The sequence below is a fragment of the Nanorana parkeri genome, unplaced genomic scaffold, assembly GCF_000935625.1.
Source record: "Nanorana parkeri isolate BGI_ZX_2015 unplaced genomic scaffold, ASM93562v1 scaffold1323, whole genome shotgun sequence".
Taxonomy (NCBI): domain Eukaryota; kingdom Metazoa; phylum Chordata; class Amphibia; order Anura; family Dicroglossidae; genus Nanorana; species Nanorana parkeri.
In genome coordinates this window covers 199,004-222,634 of record NW_017307591.1, presented here as the reverse complement: position 1 = coordinate 222,634, position 23,631 = coordinate 199,004, and the positions used below count along the sequence as shown (strand labels likewise).

At 39.4% G+C, this 23,631-nt stretch overlaps 1 protein-coding gene and 1 long non-coding RNA gene across 2 annotated transcripts in view; both read left to right on the top strand.

The window, feature by feature from the left end:
- SREK1IP1 (SREK1 interacting protein 1) overlaps positions 1–12,104 on the top strand; it is a gene marked incomplete at its 3' end in the record, with an annotated part of 34,678 nt that extends 22,574 nt beyond the window's left edge. Inside the window, exon 4 of the mRNA XM_018569331.1 lies at positions 12,070–12,104. Coding sequence (XP_018424833.1) covers positions 12,070–12,104 — 35 coding nt within the window. The remainder of the gene's footprint in view (positions 1–12,069) is intronic.
- A 3-nt stretch (positions 12,105–12,107) lies between these two features.
- On the top strand, positions 12,108–20,727 carry LOC108797689. The gene is made up of 2 exons (XR_001941900.1): positions 12,108–12,142; positions 20,628–20,727. It is a non-coding gene; the product is annotated as an uncharacterized LOC108797689 (long non-coding RNA).
- Positions 20,728–23,631: the final 2,904 nt, after the last annotated feature.

Below are 23,631 nucleotides of genomic sequence, written 5' to 3'. Positions count from 1 at the left end.
TTCTGTCAAGAACAAAAAGGTTCAGCGGTATAAAACACTTATAAAAAATAGTTATTACATATGAAACCGAATGCTTGACCCTATCACAAGGCTCAATGCATTTAAAAGGAAAGGATTATAGGGAGACATGCTAGTATGCATTGCTCATATAAAGTGGGCTGATCATATAAAACAAACACACCAGAGAATTCAGGAAGCAAGATGTGCCTTACAAATATGTTTAGCATGTGCTTGCTTCCGGACTCCAAAGTGAAGCACCATTTCATAGGAGATTATATTATAGGATTATAGAAGAAAAAAGAACCAGGAGGAGGAGAGCACGAGTCATGTGACCAGCCTCTTTATCCTATCGTGGAGTGGTCTCTGCAGTGTTATGCAGAGAACACTTTTGGGAACACAGTCACCACAGTTCGGCTTTACAAATGAGATGCACAGTGTGGAGTCGATCCACTCCTCACTATAAATAGGCTTTCCCTCTCTTTCTGCAGGTTGTGCTTGGGACCTGAGGAAGTTGGGGAGCATTGATTTGATATTTGATTCACAGTAAAGTACATTTAAAAATTTGGTTTGTCGCTGGGAACTCTTTATTCTTGTATATGAGATCAAAGCCTCTGCACAAATACCCATAATGTTCCCTGGGGAGGCATGTATGTTTGGATACGCACATTTAAGTAATAGAATAGTTAGCAATGTATATCACCTATAAATAATATACCCTATGCAATTTTAAGAACAAAAAAGAAAGTGTGTTGGCGATCTGTATTTGAAATTGGTTTACGCATAGAATTTGTGCTCACTATACCAACATGTATTTGGTGCAACATGATATATGAATGTACAACTTTTTCTTAATCATATTTTTAGTTTTATATTAAAGAATAAGAAATAGGATGTTATTACCTATTTTCTTGTACACTTGGTATATATAAGAGGCTACCTTTTTTTTTTTTAAGTTCTAGTAAAGGCTTAGCTATTTTTTTTTTTTTTTTTTTTTTTTTTACAAAAATTCATTCTCTTTTTTGTTACAGTCACTTTAATGTGTGAGTTCAGCCCAAATATTTTTTTAAAATATACTTTGACAGGGTTAACATGCCAGTCAGGTTTCGTTACTATCCAGAACGTCTTTATACAGACTTACTAGGTTTAGTGAGGGGAAATCTCTCTCCAAACAGAACAGAGCTCTAAAATTTGGTGGACGTAAACTTTAACTGGATGTTGGTTAGCTTTTTTTTTTTTTTATTTTTTTTTTTTTACCATAATGCATTCTCTGCTATGGCAGCTCCTAGAGCTGGTACGGTGATGGCTTTATCACGCCTACCCGTCTTGAGACATCTCTAAGTAGTATGAACTGGTTTAAACCATGCTCAGCCTGCTTAATCCTGTTCTTAAGTAATTTAACTCCCTCTAGAAATTAACAGTTGTATAGATTATCCTTATCTGTAAAATGTGCAATTATTTTGTCTAATTCTAAACTGTGAAATGTATTTGGAAAATAATAATAATCCCATTACTAGAGGATTTACAGTTCTTTTAGATGTTTCCTTCGATAGTAACCTATTAATTACACATCACATCACATTGTAGCAACCACATTAGAAGTGTTTTATTTTTAAATGCTAATTTCCTTTTAACAGCTGCCCCATTTTTCTAATTACCTTTTGATAAAACTCGCAAGTAATAAAACAGCTTTATTAATTCCGTAACTCCCAAGACATTCATTGTCAAAGTTAGTATTGTGGCGATAATTACATTTCTGCAACAGTTCCTTTTTTTGTGATCTCAGCAGTTGAACAAATTAAATATAAAATAATTTTTTCAACACGTCGGATGTTTGTATTCCCAATGTTTCCTGAAGACTCAGTTGATTGTTAGTATATCTATTTCTCTCATATCTTAGGCATTGTGATGGAAGTGATATTTCTGAAATAAACTTTTGAAAATCAAATCTTTCATTAAAAAAAAAAAAAAGCTTTTATTTGTTTTATACTGAGGTAGACCCAAAAACATGTTAACTAACATACCTGTAAATATTGCTTTGATCGCCTAATAATTTTCAAGTCCTTCTCCAGAGAAAAAAACTCTACCACCTGCACTGCAAGGGTTATTTTGGTCTAGGATACCTGTGTAAAGGATTTTTACTTACTTGATCCCAGCTCCTGCAGCCTCTTCTCCCTCTATGCTCTATAATGTCATTATAGGCCTGCATTATACATGAGGGTGCGAATCAACAGTTCACAAGCCAGAATGTAGGGGAGACTAGGAGAGCACCTACTGCCGGGGGAAATTGGATCAGTTGAGTAAAACTGCTTTACACAGGTACCCTTAAATGCGAGGGTAGCCCCACTGCAAGGGGGAGGGGTTTTTTCCTCCAGAGATGAGCTTAAAGCCCTTTTCACCCTCCAAATGGTTTTGATAACTTCACAAATAAAGATTAGACAGCACCAAATGCTGGCGAGCCGTAAATACTTGAGATTTCATCACTGCAGAACACCTTGGAAATAACTTCTGTTCATTTCAGTGTCCAAACAGACTGCACTCCAAGGATCTTCAATAATATTCCAAACTTTATTGAAATCCACAAATGAAATGTCAATAAATGGATATACACCAACACTGCAAACCCCCAGTACACCGAAATCCTCGAATACGTTTCACCGATAAAGTTATGATTATTATTGGAGGTCCTTGGAACACGGACTGTTTGGACACTGAAGTGGTTGGAGGTGAGAACGCACCTTTTTGGCCAGCACCATTGGAGGCTCAAGAACATGATTGTGGCCTGAGAAGCGGAGCGGTGAGATCTCCTTGTGCCTCTAAACATACATTCATAATTAGGAACATTCCCCTATAGCTTCCCATGAGGCAATGTGGGATGCATTTCAATAGGTTGTTGAGGCCTTGCATTGCATTGTGGGATAAAGTGTGAGTTTTTTTCTTTGCTGCCAAACATTATTTGCATTCTGCAGTCAGGCAGGGGAAGGGACAAGGTGCTTAGTAGGATTGTTTGCTGGGTTTCCCAGTCTAGCTCCCCAAATATATTTTAGGTTGACCATCTGTATTTTAGTGAAGTACATCATATGTAGCTTTGCCAAACAAACGGTAATCCTACAATTTTATTATTTTTTGCATTTTCATATTGTCTTATGAATTTGCCAGTTCCTGCAGGATAAAATCCTGCAGGAACTGGCAAATTGGATTTTATAGCAATGAATTAGGAAACGTAAAGATCTCTACAAATATTGTAGAATATTTGCCTGTTCTGGCTATTTGTGGTGAGAATGAGTAGGGAATCTCCATGACTAGCCAACATTCCCTGACTGAACCTGCCTTTGTGGGAAGTCTTTGTAACTACAGGGACAGGGCTTAGCTGCTTGGGTTTGGGGGGCAGGCAGAACAGCATGGACAGAAATTGAGGCTCCATGTATAACTAGGTCCTGGGATCTAAGTGACTCTCGGGGACACAGGCTTTACCTTATAGACCAACACAAGTACTTTCAGACACAAGATGCAGCATTTGAGCACTGTTGTTGCCTTAGAAACATTTTAAACCAGGTCAAGTTATCTTCAATGCCTTGTACACTCGTGTGTCTGTTAGATCTTTTAATTTTATTTCCTGCAAGTTGGTAAAAAAACACTTGTATTTTGTAGTGGCGTTTTCATGTGTTTACACCAGGAAGGACTAAGAGAAACTTTCGGAAGCCAAAAAATAAAGCAGGGAGCTCCTAAAATATTGAAGGTACGTTAGGACATTACCCATGTGGTTAAAATCACAAAGAACCTATGCTTGTAATATTTTTTAAATCCTACATTTTAAAGTTTGCTAAGACTGGCAATTTGTATTATTGATGTATTATTTTGATTGATAATAATTGCAACTTTTGTGGGAACAAGTAATTACTGTGGAATGTTATAGTATTAAACCTATATGACACACTCCTACGGCATTAAATGTTATGAGACATACTATAATTTTTAAATACAACATGAAATATTGTGAACTTTCTTAAAACTGAATTTTCAGCTTTTGAACAGCAACTTGCTAAAGACATTAGATTTGTTTTTTGTATATTCAAAAGAACTAATGCCTCATTTTAATGGTCAATTGTACACTTGTCCTTTTATGTTGTCTGTTAAGTAACCATCTCATAGTTCTCCTTTTAAGGAGCATACAGAGCTCCTTGGATTTGTACATCTCTGTTTTAATGTATGTTTTTATTTTTTATAAATTATATATTAGGGATGCACCGATACCATTTTTACAAGTACTGATACTTGTCCAAATACTCACAGATGCAAGTACTTCTTCTAAAACAATACAGACTAATGATTTCAGGACAGTGGTTGAGTGCCAGGGCCCAGTCCCAGCTGCAACCGTTGCAACCCTGGTAGTTCTCGTGAAAATGCAGATACTTGGTAGCACTGGTATCTGAACATCCCTAGAAGAAAGTGTAAAAGGAGATAAATTATTGCTTATTCTACCAACATTTTCTAAAAATGTCCTAGACAGATTATTGGTACCCCTAGAAAGGAGTAAGTAATTGGATTACAGATATTTCAAATTGTTTTCCGTTATTAGTTTCACACCTCTTTATTGTTGTAATGAGTCAGTCAGCTTATTTAAATAGAGCAAAGTAGTCACTCTGCTCTTTGATATCATGGTGTGCACCACACTGAACATGGACCGGGGAAAGCAATAGAGAGCTTTCTGAGGAGATCAGAAAGAACATTTATAGATAAACATGTCAAATGTAAAGGCTATAACACCAACCTCAAGCAGCCTGATATTCCTGTGACTACAGAAGGGCCATGTGAATGTAGCCAACCTCCCTGGCCATGGCTGCAAGAAGGTTAATGTACATCAGTGTCTGATAGCACCATCCATCACTTGTTTTGAGTGACAGTGGGCTCAAAGGAAGAAGGCCCAGGAGGACTCCACTGAAAAACATTTTTTAAAAAGTCCTTAGGACAGATTAGAAAAAAACTGGAGCTTTTTGGCAAGTCACATCACCTCTATGTTGACAAATTGAATTGACAAAAAATGATATTTTTAAAGAAAAGAACACTGTACGTACTGTGAAACATAGAAGAGATCTGGTTATGTGTTGGGGCCGCTTCGCTGCACCTGAGACTGGGTGCCTTCAATCTGTTCAGGGCACAGTGATATCTCAGGACACAGGGCACAGCGGTGTCTCAGTTAGGGATGTTCAGATACAAAGTACCGTATTCGGGTTCAAGTACAATTATATGTACAGATACTTTTCCAGCTCCAAGACTAGACTAGATAAAAATTCAAAAGTTAAGAGCAGCTGCCATTGTTAAAGGAGAACTATGAGATGAGTGATTTCCACAATAAGACTGTCACAGGTCGACTCAGTAGATCGGGAGGTGAGCGAACACATACCAGGTTCGCTCACCTCTTGATCCTGTCACGGCTCTCTGCCGTGACAGGGGGATTGCTGGATTCCCCTCTCCCCGCTCCGATCTGCCAGCGCTGACTGGCCGAACGGATGGGGGAGGGGGTGGGTACAGCTGGCTCTGCCTCTAGATAGTGACAGCTGGCTCTGCCTCTAGATAGTGACAGCTGGCTCTGCCTAACGCAGCTGGGCGGATCCCGTCATCTACGCCGGGATCCACTCCGGCTGCGGCATCTCAGTATACCGCGAGCTGTAGCTCGCGGTATACTGAGCTTAGGGTAACGGGAGGACGCTAGTTTGTGTCCTCCCGTTACCCTAAGGAGAACTATGGGGAAAAACACTGACCCCATAGTTCTCCTTTTTAAGGAGCATACGGAGCTCCTGGAATTTGTGCATCCCTGTTTTAATGTATGATTTTTTTAAAATAAATTATATATAAAGGGATGCACCAATACCATTTTTACTCACAGATACAAGTACTGATACATTTTTGTTGTCATGTGACATGTTTTTAAAAAAAACAATACAGTTGTGGAGTGCCGGAGCAAGGTCCCAGCTATAACCATGGCAACCCTGGTAGTTCTCGTGAAAATGGCAAGTATCGGCACTGGTATATGAACATCCCTAGTCTGTCGCAGGTCATGGATCCTCCAACAGGCTAATGAGCTACACCACACAGCTAAAAGCACCCAAAAGAACAAAACATTGGACTATTCTGAAGTGACCTCTTTTGAGCCCTTATCTGAATTTTATTGAACCTCCTATGGAAAGAACTGAAACATGCAGTCAGGAGAAGGCCCCCTTCAAACCTGAGACATGTAAAGTAACAAGACAGGGACTGAGCCGATCTACCTGTTGGCAAGTCCAGAAGTCTCATTGAGAGCTACAGAAATCATGTGTTTGCAGTGATTAGTCCCTTTTATCTTTAGCTGTGGTTGTGCAACAAAATATATTAGCTTAAGGGTTCTATCATTTTTGTCAGTTTCATTTGTTTTATTAAAAAATATTTTGTTAAATCATAAGCAAAGTCTGATTTTTATTAAATATGGAATAGGCAATGGTAGATGCCAATCACTTTGTCCAATTTTAAGTTATTTAAGACAAAAGTGTTTTTTTCTTCATGGAAAGTAACCAACAAATTTCTTCACGTCTGTATATTGAGGACCTTTTTCTACCACAGTCTGCATTCATTTCTCAGGGATTGACTTTAAGACTAAACATTAGTAACATTTTCTTTTCATGAAAAGAGAAAATGACTCTGTGGCATTTTATGGCTTGTTGATCCTTCAGTCTTGTGTGAGTGTAAAAAAGGAATATAATTAAACTTGATTATTTAAATTCAGCCTCACTAAACATAACCTTTTACAAACCTGGACAATTTAAACTGAACATATGAAAAAATGGATAAGCAGATGTTAGCTTTGCTGAAAACCCGTCAAAACAAATAGATTTAAAGATGTAGGCAGCTGCATTTATGTCATTCAACTTTCAAAGAAAACATTAAGCTGGTCTTCACCCCATTCTGATTTCCAAGTCTCCCTATTGGTTAGTTATAAATGTAATCAAATTCAATTGCCAGTAGGAAGGCACAGGAGGAGTGGGAGCAAGTTTAACATTTTGCAGTTTAAAAAAAAAATTCATGTTTAGTTTACTCATCTGTATTTACTCATCTGTATTGAGGAAGCATGGAAATGGCTTCCCGGCTAAACAGGAAGCCGGGCTGGTGAGTTATTACACTCCGCCCTGGCTTTCTTAATGGGACTTCCGGTATCAGTATTCGGTATCGGCAAGTCCCGGGAAAAAAATATCGGTACTCCTATACCGAAAAACTTGGTATCACTGCATCCCTAGTTTAAAAAAAAATGTTTAAACTTCCATTAAGGATAGTGGGAGTTCTAATCACGATAAGCAAGGTATTCAGCTTGTAATGGAAAGGAAGGTTCTTTCACATATAATCCAACCTAGTCCCTTTTATCTTTAGCTGTGTTAGTACTTGTGTTTACACACATATATAGAAAAGTAGCGCTGAACATTCTTAAGGAATGATCTGACATTTGCCATTTGTATCCTTTTAAAGTGGATGATTTCAGATCTCTCTCTGAATGACACCTCTAAATTGTCACAGCTAGCAAGCTCACTTGAAATGTAACAGCCCTATTATGTTAATGCTACAGCTAAAAAAAAGTCAACTGCTGGTATTGGAAATGACAGATTGGATGTTGCGTCTCTTATTCCTGCTCTGTAATTGTGTAGATTCTAGGACTTCACAGAAAGCATTGATTGTTTCATTCTATTTCAGATACAATTCACTGACATCCACACTTTTACTTAATGGGAGCATTCCACACTTCTACTTGTATACTTTCTAGAAATAAATGTGCTGTTATGTGCATAAAATGTATATATAGAGAAATTAATTTTTTTTAGATGTACCTGTTTGCATTCTTTTTGTAGATATTTTACTTTACCAGCACTTGAAATGGTGAATTGCAATTTATAAAATCTGTGTATCTAACATTCCTGACCCCAGTAGTTTAGCTTATTATACTTTCAAACATCGCCTGCATCAAACTTAAAGCGGATGTAAACTGGATGACATTATGTTATCCAGTGCAGTAGCAAAATTAAATACCTTTTTTTTTTAATGTTTTTCTTTTAGAAATGTTTCTGTCTTCTTTTTTTTTTTTTGTTTTTTTTTTTTATCCTTTCTTTGCATCTCATTGTTGCTTTTTTTTCCCCCAGTCTGCATGGTCCAGCAATGGCTTCTGACATTGCTCAGGGTGGGCTACATGAGCATGATAGTGTTGTAACATTCCTGCACAATTACCATCGGCATGGCCACTTGTCCACCAGCAGTGCATGTGACAGGGCGACAACATAGGAGAGCAATTGGTGCCAAGTGTTTTTACCCTAACTCTTAAAGTGAATGAAGAGAAAAACCCTCATGGCTTCCCCATTTTTATTTTAAGGAAATCTACAGATTCAGAGAGATTGAAAACTATGACATTCAAGTCAAAGATTACATGAGATGTTAATAATTGGGTGTATATCTGCTGTAATATGGTTAATTGAAGCAATCGGATGGCCACATGAAAGTGCACAATGGCTGATTTAGAAACAATTTACCAGAGGAGGAGGCAACACATGTGTTAATCATAGAAACTAGGCACATACCAGAAATCAATTTTATGTGCTAACTCCTAAGTGATGATGGACCAGTTACCATCTTTAGAATAATTGAGAGAATTACTAGTGTTTTGTATATTTTATTTATTACCTTCATAACTAAAAATACAATTTTATTGTTTTATTACTTTTTAAACAGGTTAGTATTACATGTTGCCAGTAGGGACTCCTGACTCCAGGTTTTCCATAGAGATTTGCTACAATGCTGCTATTAAGGCCTATTCACCACACACATGCGTGAGTTGAAGAAAGGATATACCTTCCTTCCCCTTCTAGCTTATTAGGGTGTCGGAACCAAGAAACCAGACAGAAACTGCAGGTTAAAAAAAATAAAGGCGTTTATTGAAAGTGACAGTAAACAAAATAACAAACGGTAGGTTAATCCAAGACGTAGTCAGAGCCAACCCAGAGGTCATAAGCCAAAGTGGGTAGTCAGCCGAGCCAGGTCTGGGAATGCAGCGAGCAAGATGAACGAATACAGTAGCTGGAGTCTGGAACCAGGAGATCAGTAGACAGAGCCAGGATCATACACAGAGCACAGGAAGTAGCAGAGAGCACATGGTAGGTCTGAAAAAATTCAAGGGCAGAAACCAAGTGAAAAGACTGATAATTATATAGTGAACTATAGTTGCATCATCATTGTGAGACAGGAAGTTGCCAGGAGTTTGCCAGTATTACTATTTATATTATACAGCATTTATATAGGCGCAACAGTCTGTGCAGCGCTTTACAATTTATGTAAGACATTACTATACAATTCAAGACAAGATGGTAAGGAGGGCCCTGCCCGCGGGAGCTTACAATCTAAAAGGTCGCAGAATGATCACGTTTATAGGTTTAGTCATAAGAGGGCGTCTAGAAACACTGTACAGAAGCTGAACCTGCAGCTCAATAGACAAGGAAGAAACCCTGACAAAGGGCCCATATAGGCTTCTGGTTAGACAGAGGCTGCCAACAAGTGAAATTGTAGCTTTCTTACTAGGAAACCCAGTGTGCTTTGCTATCTACATGCTGTAGTTGAACCCTGTGTTAAGTATTTCTTTATAAAACAAGTTAAAAATATAGACTCAATGGGGGGAATTTATCAAAACTGGAGCAGACAAAATCTGGAGCAGTTGCCCATGGCAACCAATCCGCTTCTCTCTTCAATTTGTTCAGTTAAGATTTGAAAATGAAAGATAGAAGCTGATTGGTTGCTGTGAAGGGCTGCTCCAGATTTGATTAATTCCCCTCAAAGGGTTTTAAACATGTTACCTTTTTTATTTAAGCTTAGAACTGAAGGACCCTATGACTCCACCAGCAAGATCTTAGTGTCTGGCTGTTAATACCAACTGTGGGGTGAGGGTGTTTATGGTATACCCCGGTATTCCCATTCCCCCTAAAAGAAAAAAAATGCAAAACTCCATAATGAAGAATGGAATTCCTTCATACAAAACTATAAAGCAGTTTAACTCTTTAAAGTCTGATAAACAAGTCTCTAGTAGACTCGTCTATTAATATTAGTTTTGCAAATTTGACACACAATGATGCCGTGCGTTACAACATTGAGAGCTGCCCAAGTAGTGTTATGTAGAAGTTTTATTCTCAAGTAAACATCAGTTTTTACAGAGCTTGATATCCCATGGGGCTTCAGCTCTATGAGTATGTTCATTATAATGCTCCATCCACGGGCAAAACAAAGAAGGCTTTGTTCCTGCATGGTGATTACAATAATGTGTTATTTATGTCTTTGTGTACACATCACATAAAATGTTCTCCTTGTGTCTTTCTACGTACATTATGCTTGCCTACAGTGCAAAGCTGAAAAATATAATTTCAATATGAAAGCTGCCACAAGGGTACCAATTATACAGTCGGATCCTATTATCTTAAAATTGTTTTCTGTGTGAACTGGGCTGATGTTTTACCTGCTGCTTAAAGCAAACCTTTCTTTTGGTAAATTGTCATGAATTAGAAGCTGGGATACAGTTCAGGCAGCCTCAAGGAACAGTACATTCAGTGCCGCACTCAAGATCCCTAAAATTCTGTCTCTGTATTGCATTCCAGGTGCTATATCAGGTTTCGTGGTTTTTTTGTGGGGTTTTTTTTTTTTTTTTTTTTTTACAGACCGAAAGGTTCTCTTTAATTTATTGTAAATTTATTTCTGTGCTATCCCTGATAATACATAACCTTATATTCTGTCTGTATATATTCAGAGTGTTTCTGTTTAGAATGTAGATTTAAATATTTTTATATTGCATTCATGAATAAGTTAGATATTTAGCTTTCATGAAATCATCAACTGCATTTCAGTGGGGTGTAAGTGAATATGGTAGCCAAGATGGAGTTCAGTGGATACAGCTGTTCCTGGCTGGGATAGTGCTGATATTATCGGGGTTATTCACTAAAGGGTGAAGAGTTTGGAGCAGGCAGGAGAAGTGAACAATCTAGGACAAAATAGCTGATTTGGAAACATTTTCCAGATCAGCTCACTTTCCAGATCAGCTATGTTGTCCTAGATTGTTCCCTTATCCTGCCTTCTCCAAACTCTTCACCCTTTAGTGAATACATGAGTTTCTTTGCCACGTCTGTCACCCATGCAGGCCCCATGGACCTCAATGGGGATGTGATGCAAACATGGCACACGAACACGCGTGAACTTTACGCATGTTTAAGCCACGTGCAGGTGTAATTGCAGGAATAAAGAAAACAAACTGTAAGACATTGTACTCCTGTTATGTTTTTAATGCACTTGAAATACATTAAGTGGACCTAACCTGAAAGGTTAGTTGGGGCTTGAAGGCGATACTCCCGCTAAGCAGTCACTTTCAAAGAGTGCACTTATGCTCATCTGCACAACACTTCCACTGCTGCTCCTGTCTTTATAGCTGCCACTGCCCTCCACAAAACCTGGTATGGGGGAGCATGTGACTTCCTCCCATAACACAGTATTCAGACCTAGCACCCAATCACAAGGCCCAGTCACTGTGACTTGATGTAAAGGGTAATGACTAAGTTCCAACACTGAGTATGTTGCACTGGCTGTGATGGAGGAAGGAACGGTGGGGGAGCACTGTGAACGTGAATATCACTTTCACATCTGAATGGCATTGTCGGATGTGGTGCATACAGCAGGATTGAGAAGTTCCCAGGGCACAGTTGAGGTAGTTTGAACGTTTGTAATTGTCCTCTTCAGGCACTGACTGGTGTCTATTAATGCATGTGTCAGTTCCATGGCTCGTTTCTAAATCCAGGTTTGCTTTAAGCCGAATCCAACAATATTTCTTTTTCTGTACTTTTTTGTGAATTTCCATTTTCTTTATATCTCACCTTGAAATTTCATAGAGACATTTCATATCAAACTTTCAGTGCAGAATAAGTGAAACCACAAATGTACTGTTGAGATAATACAGTGCTTCAAAATGATTCTGCTGTTTATCCAAAGTGATCAAATGTTCTGACTTCATATGTCCACTTTTCATTTTAACAGGTGTGGCAGAAGTAAGTAAAAAGAAGCTGAAGAAAAGGAAGGAGAAATCCAGATCTAAGAAAAGGAAGAAAAGGTAATCTTTGAAAATGGTTTCAGATTGTGGCTGCTTAAATATGCTGCTCTGTAAATACTTCGACATATAAATGGTAGCTGCATAGAATTCTTTTTTTTGGTGCTTAAAGGAGAACTATGAGGTGAGTGCTTTTCACTCACCTCATAGTTCTAGCCGACCTGTGACAATGAGACTGTCACAGGTCGGCTCAGTAGATCGGGAGGTGAGCGAACACATACCAGCGTTCGCTCATCTCTCGTTCCTGTCACGGCTCTCTGCCGTGACGGGAGGGGCTGGGTTCCCAGCCCCTCCAGAATGGACAGGGGAGGGGGCGTGTACAGCTGGCTCTGCCTCTAGATAGGCAGAGCCAGCTGTCAGTCACGCAGCTGGGCGGATCCCGGCACAATTGTCGGGATCCGCTTCAGCTGCGGCGTCTCAGTATACTGCGAGCAGCACCTGGTGGTATACTGCGGCGTCTCAGTATACCGCGAGCTACAGGCCTAGGGTGACGGGAGGACGCTAGTTTGTGTCCTCCCGTTACCTTAAGGAGAACTATGAGGAAAAGCCTTAACCCCATAGTTCTCCTTTTAATACAATATTTTACTTTTCTTTCTGTAGCCCTGAATAATCTGTTAAACAGTTTGCTATTTAGTGTAATGGCTTTTTAGAGGATGTGAAAAATACTGCTAAAAAACCCAGTGTAGTGCTATCTTAACAGCATCTATAATATAGCTTTTCTTAACAGGAATCTTGTGTTGGGTATCAACAAGAGCATTTAGTTTGCCTTAGGTAAGATTAAGAAACAGGATGGTTCAAGAACTCAAGTCTAATAGAAAAACAATATATGTGCCTTTTTTAAGGAGCTGATGAAATCACAAAATATTACCTGTTAACCCTTTTTCCTGCAGTTATGTCTGACACCCTAAAAGGTTTTGTGTCTGTGCTCAACCCCCCATTACATCATGGTGACGGATACCACAGCTTGGGGATGTTTCTAACACATTGTGAGAGCTGAACCTTTTTTCCTCCTTTTTAAGACCTCAGTAGTGGCATGCTGGTATAGAAGTATGGGCAAACATAACTCCTATACTAGTACATAATATAGGTAGTATTTTGTTCTTTATACTTTAAAGTGACACTAAACTAAGGAGTTAAGTCTTAAAAATACATTCAAGTACCTTAACTAATAACAAAAATGTATCTTATTTGTGTATCACTCGGCTGTAGATCCTCAAATCATCTCTGAATTGGCGCTTACACTGTCCTTCCTTCTGGAGGGTGGCTACTTTTGTTTCCCATGGCCCCTGTGTGTGTTGTAAAGTAGCCACTGCTCCAAGCTCGCTGCCGTGATGGACTACAATTTCACGTTTAATTTCCTAATTTGTATTGAGATTGTAGTCCATCACAGGAGAGAAAATACACCGGCCTTTATGTGAGGAATACTAATAGAATTTTACATTTATGCCCTAAATGTTTCCATTCAGATTGCATAAAGTGCAAAACATCTTTTTACCAGAATAGAGGGAATAGTTTCTGACTGAGATGTGGGTGTTAATAAACTCCACATAACACAACCATAAAATGAAATGTTTCCCTGTCTGAACTGTAATCATTGTAATAGCACAGAGGCGCTTTAGTCGCAATAAAAAGAGGATCATTTGTGATTTATCTTATCCGGTTTCTAGTTTAAAATGTTCATGGCATCTTCTTTATGTAGGAGAGACCCTTGAAATGGTCAGGTACAGAATTTCAGCACAAAAGTATGTCATTTAGAAGAGGACATATAGTCCATTTTCATGAAGTATGGCATGATATTTTGCAATTACAGCTCCAAGGTATTGATTAACTAAATATTGTATTTGAGGTAATCGCGACACATGGGATTTACATTGTTTACTAGGGGGTCTTAATCGGAGTTTGAGTCTTTTGGGGAAAGGGGGGTATAATTTACCCAATACATAAATACAGCTGCCAGGCTAATTAAGGGTAACTTTGGGGTTAAATAGAAACACAGGGTTTTATTTTCTTTTTATACTCGCAAGGGTGCTTTACCAGACAATATATGCAGATGAAAGGCCACCCCTTTGATCTGCTGTGAATAAACCAGAGATGTTACAATAAAGAAATAATAGGATTGTTCATTGTTACTCTTTTGAAGATGCTGTTCTAAATGTAATTTCATACTGGGACAGAAAGATCTGTCCCTATGTAAATAATACAAGTACCATTTGTAAAAAAAATAGCTGGGACTTGTGGACAAATGTGGCTGGAGAGCTGCCGGAGAGGAGGAGGGGATGGGCATGCTACAACCTTTAAAATATTTACAAATTGCACACTCATAATACACACCTGTTTTTATAAATACCCCCTTATGCATCTTAAACCGTTATCGTGGGCTATATATAAAGTGTGTGTGTATGCGTGTGTGCATATATGTACATACACTATATTACCAAAAGTATTGGGACGCCTGCCTTTACACGCACATTAACTTTAATGACATCCCAGTCTTAGTCCGTAGGGTTCAATATTGAGTTGGCCCACTCTTTGCTGCTATAAAAGCTTCAACTCTTCTGGGGAAGGCGTCCACAAGGTTTAGGAGTGTGTCTATGGGAATGTTTGACCATTCTTCCAGAAGCACATTTGTGTGGTTAGGTAATGATGTTGGACGAGAAGGCCTGGCTCGCTGTCTCCGCTCTAATTCATCCCAAAGGTGTTCTATCGGGTTGAGGTCAGGACTCTGTGCAAGACCAGTCAAGTTCCTCCACCCCAAACTCGCTCATCCATGTCTTTATGGTCCTTGCTTTGTGCACTGGTGTGCAGTCATGTTGGAACAGGAAGGGACCATCCCCAAACTGTTCCCACAAAGTTAGGAGCATGAAATTGTCCAAAATGTCTTGGTATGCTGATGCCTTAAGAGTTCCCTTCACTGGAACTAAGGGGCCAAGTCCAACCTCTGAAAAACAACCCCACACAATAATCCGCCCTCCACTAAACTCTACACTTGGCACAATGCAGTCAGGCAAGTACCGTTCTCCTGGCAACCGCCAAACCCAGACACATCCATCGGATTGCCAGACAGAGAAGCGTGATTGGTCACTCCAGAGAACACGTCTCCACTTCTCTAGAGTCCAGTGTGGCAGCGTGCTTTACACCACTGCATCCGACGCTTTGGATTGCACTTGGTGATGTAAGGCTTGGATGCAGCTGCTCAGCCATGGAAACCCATTCCATGAAGCTCTCTACGCACGGTTGTTGTGCCAATCTGAAGGCCGCTCGAAGTTTGGAGTTCTGTAGCTATTGACTCTGCAGACAGTTGGCGACTTCTGCGCACTGTGCGCTTCGGCATGCACTGACCCCGCTCTGTCATTTTACGTGGCCTAGCACTTCGTGGCTGAGTTGCTGCTGTTCCCAGTTGCTTCCACTTTGTTATAATACCACTAATAGTTAACTGTGGAATATTTAGTAGCAAGGAAATTTCACAGATGAGCTCCTGAGAGCGACCCATTCTTTCACAAATGTTTGTGAAGCGTCTGCATGCCTAGGTGCTTGATTTTATACACCTTTGGCCATGGAGGTGATTGGAACACCTGAATACAATGATTTGGAGGGGTGTCCCAATATGTTTTATTCATCTTTTTTTGCATAACAGTGCTACTGATCTCTTGCAGTCTATTTCAGCCCCCTCCTCTACATGCAGTTTTTCCAGTGTCACTTGCACATCATTTCTCTGAACCAGCTTTCTGATAGTTCCACCTGTGTACCAATGAGCAATGTGTGTCGCCATGGCCGCTTGTAATCTCAACCAAAGGTGCATGTGAAAAGGTGACAACACAGGAGCACAATTAAGGAGAAAGTTGCCACCGCATAGCAGGAAGTGCCTAAACAAGCACTTTCTTTTTTTTTTTTTTAATTCTTTATTGACTGAGAAAAAAGTCAAGTACAGAAAACCATTGTATGTGGTTACAGAGTATGGGCATAAATTCCACAGAACTCGTAATAAAACGGATTACTCCGCATCAAGGTAACATAACCCGACTGAAAAATAAAACACATCCGAATAATCATAACAGCTTAGTACAGTCTCAGGTGCGTCAACCGTCCCATTCAGCCGTAACAATTCTGTACATTAAGGCTCTACGACTAAGTACTATTCTCGGGAGAAGACAGTGTCTCTTAGTTGAAGAACAGATAATAGCAGAAAAAAGTGGGAGAGGGTGCAGAGGGTCGGTTCCGATGACCGCGTCTTATAGAAGAACCGTTGAATATCGGAGCCCGGGGTCACCGCTGAAGCACCGGGTGTCCGTTTAGCTTGCGACATGCAGAGAGGGTGAGAGAATAGAGTCCACAGAGTCCATTAACTGGTCAGGGGGAACAGAGCTCCGGCAACGTGCGTCTTCACTCGGCCATGTCTTAGCCACGCCCCCTAAACAAGCACTTTGATGGCATCTTTGCTAGGTATTATTTTTTTTCTTTCTAATTACTTATATAGAAGCTTGCAGAAGTAGGGTAGACCGTAATAAAAACAGTCAGTAGGTACAGTAAACACCAGTCACCCAGCACCCACAGGGATCAGTAGGTGCCGGATAACTTTAGTTTCTGGTTGCTTGAGAATTAATATTAACCTCCCTGGCGGTATGATTTTTTCTTTTCTTTGTTCCTTTTTTCGTTCTATTTTTTTTGTTTACTTTTGAATCTCCTGCTGTTTCCGCCCCCCTGCGACGTGGACGCTCGCAAGGGACGGAACCCGGAAGACAGATGCCGTCATCGGCCGGAGGACACAGTGTGGCTCGAGGGACAAGGTAAGAGACGCACTGTGGCTTGTGGTTACCGCTTATGGTACAGAAAATGAACCCCGAGCCACACTCGGGAATACCGCCAAGAAGGTTAATTCTCAAGCAACCACCCCACCTACCATAGTTGTTCACAAAATCTGTCAGTGCGCACCAAGCAACCGACACATTTTTTTAGTGTGCATCAAGCCACGGGCAAAAAAAATTAAAAATTGAGGACATATGTCCTCGATTTTCTGGGGGTTTTTTTGCGGATTGCTTGAGAGTGCTGGTTGCTTGAATGCCGGATAATGGGGAGTTTACTGTATACTGTTCGCCCAAGAGTCATTACACACAGGAGGAGAATTACAATTAAAACAGGCATATACTAAGAACTCCTGTAGCAAACCTTCACAACTAGAAATATACATCAAGAACATAATCATATTTCACACTCTACAAGACTCAAACATTTTTACTCAGTATAGCTATCAGGGAAATAAACAATCAAACCAAAACAATAAGCATAAGGGAAAAAAAATAGCAGAGTAATCATACTTTGACTAAGCAGCATAGACCAGTAGACCAGAAAATAAAATAACAGACAAGAAATAGAAATAGAGGGAGCGCTGGGGCTGAGGGAAAAGTCGGCTAGGTATTATTTTAATGAAATGCAGAATTTAAAATATTATTCAAGCTTTTGTGTAACATGTTAAAGAAAACATGAGCTTTTAGTGGTTGGGTTTATGTATGTTATAGTGGTTGGGTTTATGTATGTTATGCCTACACTAATAAAAGGTGTAAAAATGGGAAATACATTCTTAAAGTATAATGTCCTTTACCTCCTATAGTTGATGAGATTAGCAGATGTTCTCTACGCAATGGGTCAAACGTTGATCGGTCTTTTCTCAATCCCTTGTTTATCAATAACTTTAGCTGATATGTTCTCACAGGACAGCTCCCTCTAAGGACCACTTTCCAATACTGAACACCTGCAAATAATGATTGATTTATGGCTGGCCAATAATATCAAAGCTTTGTTTATCAACAGCTTGGCCTAATGTGCCAGTCTCTCAAGTCCTCTTCCAGTAAACGGCAAATATACAGTTCCCAGGTTAAAGTCATTGGGGGGAATTTATCAAAACTGGAGCAGACAAAATCTGGAGCAGCTGTGCACGGCAACCAATCATGATAATGTCTCACCGACTCAAGGCTGTCGCATATACTCCATGTGTCCTAGTCCCAGGACGTTTAGGGGTTTTTATCAGCAAGACTCCTCCACACATCCCTCGTGTGTCACTGGCTCTCTAAACCACCTCGGCTGTCTCCTTGGTGCCTCCAACACACGCACAGCCACCTGGCTCCACTCTTCTTGGTGGAGTCTTGCTGACTCCTGAACACAATGATGGGAATTATATCAGAACTGGAGCAGACAAAATCTGGAGCAGTTGTGCATGGCAACCAATCAGCTTATCTCTTCAGTTTGTTGAGTTAAAGATTTGAAAATAAAAGAGAGAAGCCGATTGGTTGCCGTGCAATCAGCAGCTGTCCCAGATTTTGTCTGCTCCAGTTTTGATAAATTCCCTTCATTTATATATGCATTAATACTTAAATTCATCTTAAACTACTTTAGTTCTTGTACATTTATAATGCCTGCGGATCAGTGCATTTTGTTACATTTCTGCTATGGGCCTATTGATCAAGGTATACATTTGTCATTACTTAAGTAAAACATATATCCCTTTTTTAATACAAACAAGCTTTTTTACAAACAATATTTTCTTGGAAGAATTATTTTCTTTTCTTTATGTAGACTGTAATAAAAATTAAAAAAAAATTTCCTCCCTCCTATAACAAGTGTTGGTATATAAACAAGTTTTATTACTGTACATAAATAGGGCACTTTTGTATTTTATCATTTGTCCATTTTCGGACTTTTTTGGGTCTAATTAAAAATGTTTTGACACAAGATTCAAATACTTTTTAATTAGATTCCATTCGAAAAATGTGTGAATCTTGGTTGCAAAATGTAACCTCTTAAATCACGTTACAAGACATGAGTTATTTTTAAGGCAATCATTAAAGAAAACAGAAAGAAAGTTTAATAGTTGAAAAAAAAAAAAAAAACTGGCAACAGAGGAATAGCGAACAGGAAAAGGGGAGGTAGGAGATAATAAGGGCTGATTAGGGATAACGAAGGGTTAATGTGGAGGAAAGCCGTTTATTTCAATGCACGGCAACAACCTGAAATAATTTTTTTTTTTGGGGTGCAATTAAAAATGAATGGCAATGGACCACAGTTTGTTCATGTAACATTTGTTGTGGTAACGTATAAATGTGAATCCAGTCTTAAAGCAGAACCCATGGCCATCTACACAAAAAAAAAATCAAATTTATGTTAATATAATAATTAAAACTGCATAAACAAGGACATTAAATCAGAACTCTGGGAAAAACATTATTAACCCTTGCAGTGGGGCTACCCCCACACTGCAAGGGTTAAATGCTCGTTTTGGTCCAGGGACTAAACTAAAGTTGTACTCACCTGAATCTCGAAGCTGGCCTGCTGTCACAACACTCCCACCTGCCGCCTCCTCTGCTGCAGCAATGATTTGTCCGTCGGCATCCTCATGTTCAATACAGTGTATTAGACGTGATGACTCGAGGATCCTTAAGGTGGCCATACACTTTACAAACCTCGCAAGACTTTTATCTTGCGAGGGTTGTAAAGTACTTTTTTTTAAAAAGTACGATCTGCCCATCTTGGACAGGCAGATCGTACTTGCGATCATCGCAAGCCAGCCCCCGTGAGGGATGACTTCAACGAGGGGCGGGCTTTTGATGACTGCAAACGTGCAGTGTGCGCGTGCGCACACCGGCCCATTCGGCAGTTGTCGGACAAGCAGGCCACTAACTCGCCGAGAATCGTACGATTCCCGGCGGGTTTTCCAGCCTGCTTGTTCGACGGAAGACGTGCACACTGCCCGTTCAGCATTGCAGTCATCGGAAGCCCGCCCCCTTAGCGGGCAGGCTTTCCATGATCGCAAGTACGATCTGCCTGCCCAAGATGGGCAGATCATACGAGCTTTTAATTTAGCTCACGCAAGACAAAAGCAAGCCAGCTCTCAAGGATCAGGTGAGTTTTTAACTTTGTGATTTTCCTCCCAAAACACAAAGGAGCACTTAACCCTTTGCAGTGCGGGGATAGCCCCACTGCAAGGGTTAATAATATTTTTCCCAGAGTTCTGATTTAATGTCCTTGTTTATGCAGTTTTAATTATTATATTAACATAAATTTGATTTTTTTTTTGTGTAGATGGCCATGGGTTCTGCTTTAAGACTGGATTCACATTTATACGTTACCACAACAAATGTTACATGAACAAACTGTGGTCCATTGCCATTCATTTTTAATTGCACCCCAACAAACAAAAAAAAGAATTATTTCAGGTTGTTGCCGTGCATTGAAATAAACGGTGTTTGATTTTATTTGTGTAGATGGGCCACAGCCTTAAAAGGGAGCAAACCGCCCTGAAACGTCCCTCAGTATAGACACTAGTTTTATTTTATGAATATCAATCATTTATTATTTAATGAGATTGTGCTGGTAACCAGTTGGATATTTCCCACCTTCAGGTGTCATGAAGATACGACTTGAACACATACATTCTAAATACATCGCTCACTCAGTTCTGATGTATAAATACCATTTTATTTATATTATTTTGTTGCAGATCCTATTCATCGAGTGATTCAGAGGACAGTCCCAAAGCAAAGAAAAGTAAAAGCCACAGGAAAGAAAAGAAACAGAGAAAAGAAAAACATCCCAAGAAAGGCAAGAAGAAAGAGAAACATGAGCGCCATTCCTCATCATCTTCAAGCAGTTTGGATTCCTCCAGCAGTGACTGACTGGTGGCTGTGCTGTGTAGCCAGGACATTTGTGCACAATTAAAGCTTCTGGGTTCTGTCATTATGGAAAATAGCATGGAGACCTGAAATCTATACAAGCAGGAATACTCCTGAAATACTGTGAACAGTGTGCCTTACACACTGTTTATTTTAGGTAACAAAGAAAAAAAGCTGCAGTCTGCTGATTGGGGTCACATTGTATTGACACATTCAGGCTTGTGTAATAAGGTGGTGATGCTGTACAAAATATAACAACCTGTGCGAATGAATAAGCCTGATTAGAATAATTTTGTATGTACTTCAAAAACAATAAATGAATGGGTCATTTTTATATGGATTTTTTTGTTTTATTCTGTTGAGTGTTCTTTTAGTGTTTACTATTGTTTGGTCTCTATTGTTTAATTGAGGCAGTGGTATTGACGCATCTGCTCGCTAGTTTGTGCCACAAATTGTGTCATTGTATGCTTCCAGTTGTATATAACTGTTTCTTCTTTTAAAGTGTGTCTGTGAGGGTATAATAAATGTTTATACCAGGAAAATTTTATTATGGGGGTGGGCAATGAGGCGTTTGGATCAAATTACAACCATTTGGTTGAAATTTGCATAATTGAGAACTATGGGTCTTGGCAGCTCCCAGTGTGCTCTTTATTTAAAGATAAGGTATTTTTCTGCGGTTATACAAGGATTATATGGTCTCCCTTGTTAGATTCTAGTTAGAGAAAATCCAGCGCTAATATAAAAAAAGCAAAAACTTTTCCACACCAATTAATAGCTGCCAACACTTAAAGGGAACAACACTCTAATAACATATACCAAAAACACAAATAAAATAGTGTGGCACTTCAAATAATTACAAAGTGTAAAAACGCTCCTCTGCTAATACTATGACATATTTGCTTTTAGATAACACAGTCTCATTAAGTGCTGGTTATTGACCGAGGCTTTTTTTTGCACCCATGTTATAATCCACGTTTTAGGCCTGAAAATTACTTCAAACATTATATATTTTCTAAAAGCCAAGACACTGTAGAATAAAATGGTGGCAGTTGCAAATTTTTATGTTGCACGATATTAGCGCAACTTATTATCAAACCCAAGAATTGAGAGGAAAAATGCACTTAAGTTAAAGTTAGTGCTCCAAAACACAATAAAATACCCATTTTTTTTAAATATGAACAATGAGGTTACGAGTAAATAGATACCCAACATGCCCAGGTAAAAAATTGTGCGCGTCTGAAATGGCGACAAAATTCAGTACCCCAAAAAGTCAGACGACTTAAAAGCCCCTACAGGTCATCAGTTTTAAAATACTTATAAATATTGGCCCTATAATCATTGCTCTCACTCTGGTGTGTGCGGTGATACCAAACGTGTAGCGCGTTTATTTTAAAATAAAATTTACATTATTTTTACATTTATTTCATTTGATATTTTTAAACTTAGCAATTAAATAATAAAATGTAAAAACAATTCACATAGGGGGGCTTACAAGTCCCCCATGTGATAGCAGATTGGTGGTGACAGGTACTTTTTAGGGTTATACTAGCGGTCTTTTGGACCCCCAGTATCACCTTTCCACTTGAAATAAGCTATTGAAGTGCAGATCACACTTCAATCGCATTTTGCTGGACTTCAGGAGCCGAGCACTGACCGCTCAGGGACCGGAAGTGATGCAATAAGCGTCACTCCCAGTCCCATAGACTTAGCGATCTGGCAACAGCTGAGTCACCAGAATCGCTTCTATTGTAAAGCCGACAGTGGGCTTTACAAATGTAAACAGAATCCGCCGGGAGTCTGTTTAAACAGCCCGCTATGTATGTCACTGGTCACTAAGGGGTTAATATCATTGTCTGTGTATTCAATCCACATACGTCAACTTCTCCTTATCCACACCACTACTGAAAATGACACGAGTAGAATTCTGATGAAACACCATAAAGTGAATTTGCTCACATATGACCTATACTAAAATACTTTAATGTGGTCTCACCAGCATTCTCTTCGTAATAGGGATAGAAATGTTTTTTCTCCGCAGAAGATTTTTGGTCTCCTGGCATTCACCTGGATCCGGCTCAGCTCACATACAGATAAAGAAGAAGGTACATAAATATTAATTTTTATAAATAATTATGCTATCAAAAATAAAAACCTCACATGGAACAAAGGTTTTGCAAAAATGCTTTCATGGCAAAAACAACCACCAGTTTTTAGAAGCTGAAAATCCATTTGGCATGCTGTGGACTTATGCACATGGGCATAATACAGAGTATATATGGTCGTATTTATTCCTGTATTTTTGGGCCTACGTCTGTATGCTTTGGGCTCATGCACACTGGTGTATTGCAGAGCAAATATTTTGTCTGTATTTGCTTTGCAATATGCCCTTATGGTTGCTGAATCATGCAAGTGTAAGTTGCAGTGGAGAGCAATAAGATAAGGTAGGCGGTTATCACAGATTCATGTCCTATCTTATAACAATTCCAGATAATCAATTCTGCCTCTGAGATAAGTCGGCTTGGTCTGCCGAGTACCTATAGGTATGAGATAACAGTCACCCTTTGTGGTTGCAGTTTCCCAGATCAGGCAAGAATCTTTTGTCCATTGACAGCTCCTTGTTCTTCCCACCTAGCTGCTGTAACAAGAGAGATCGATTGTGCAAGTTAATAACCTTCCAGCGCCGCTGATCTCCTCCCCTCACTTTTCATACTAACGAAGATTTTTCCCTGCAGAAAATCGAAGTTGTTGGTCCATTTTGCTGTGTGAAGATGATCTGGCTACTCTTCATAATCTATTGCTTCTTACCTCTTTAGTTTGAAGACAACAAGATTT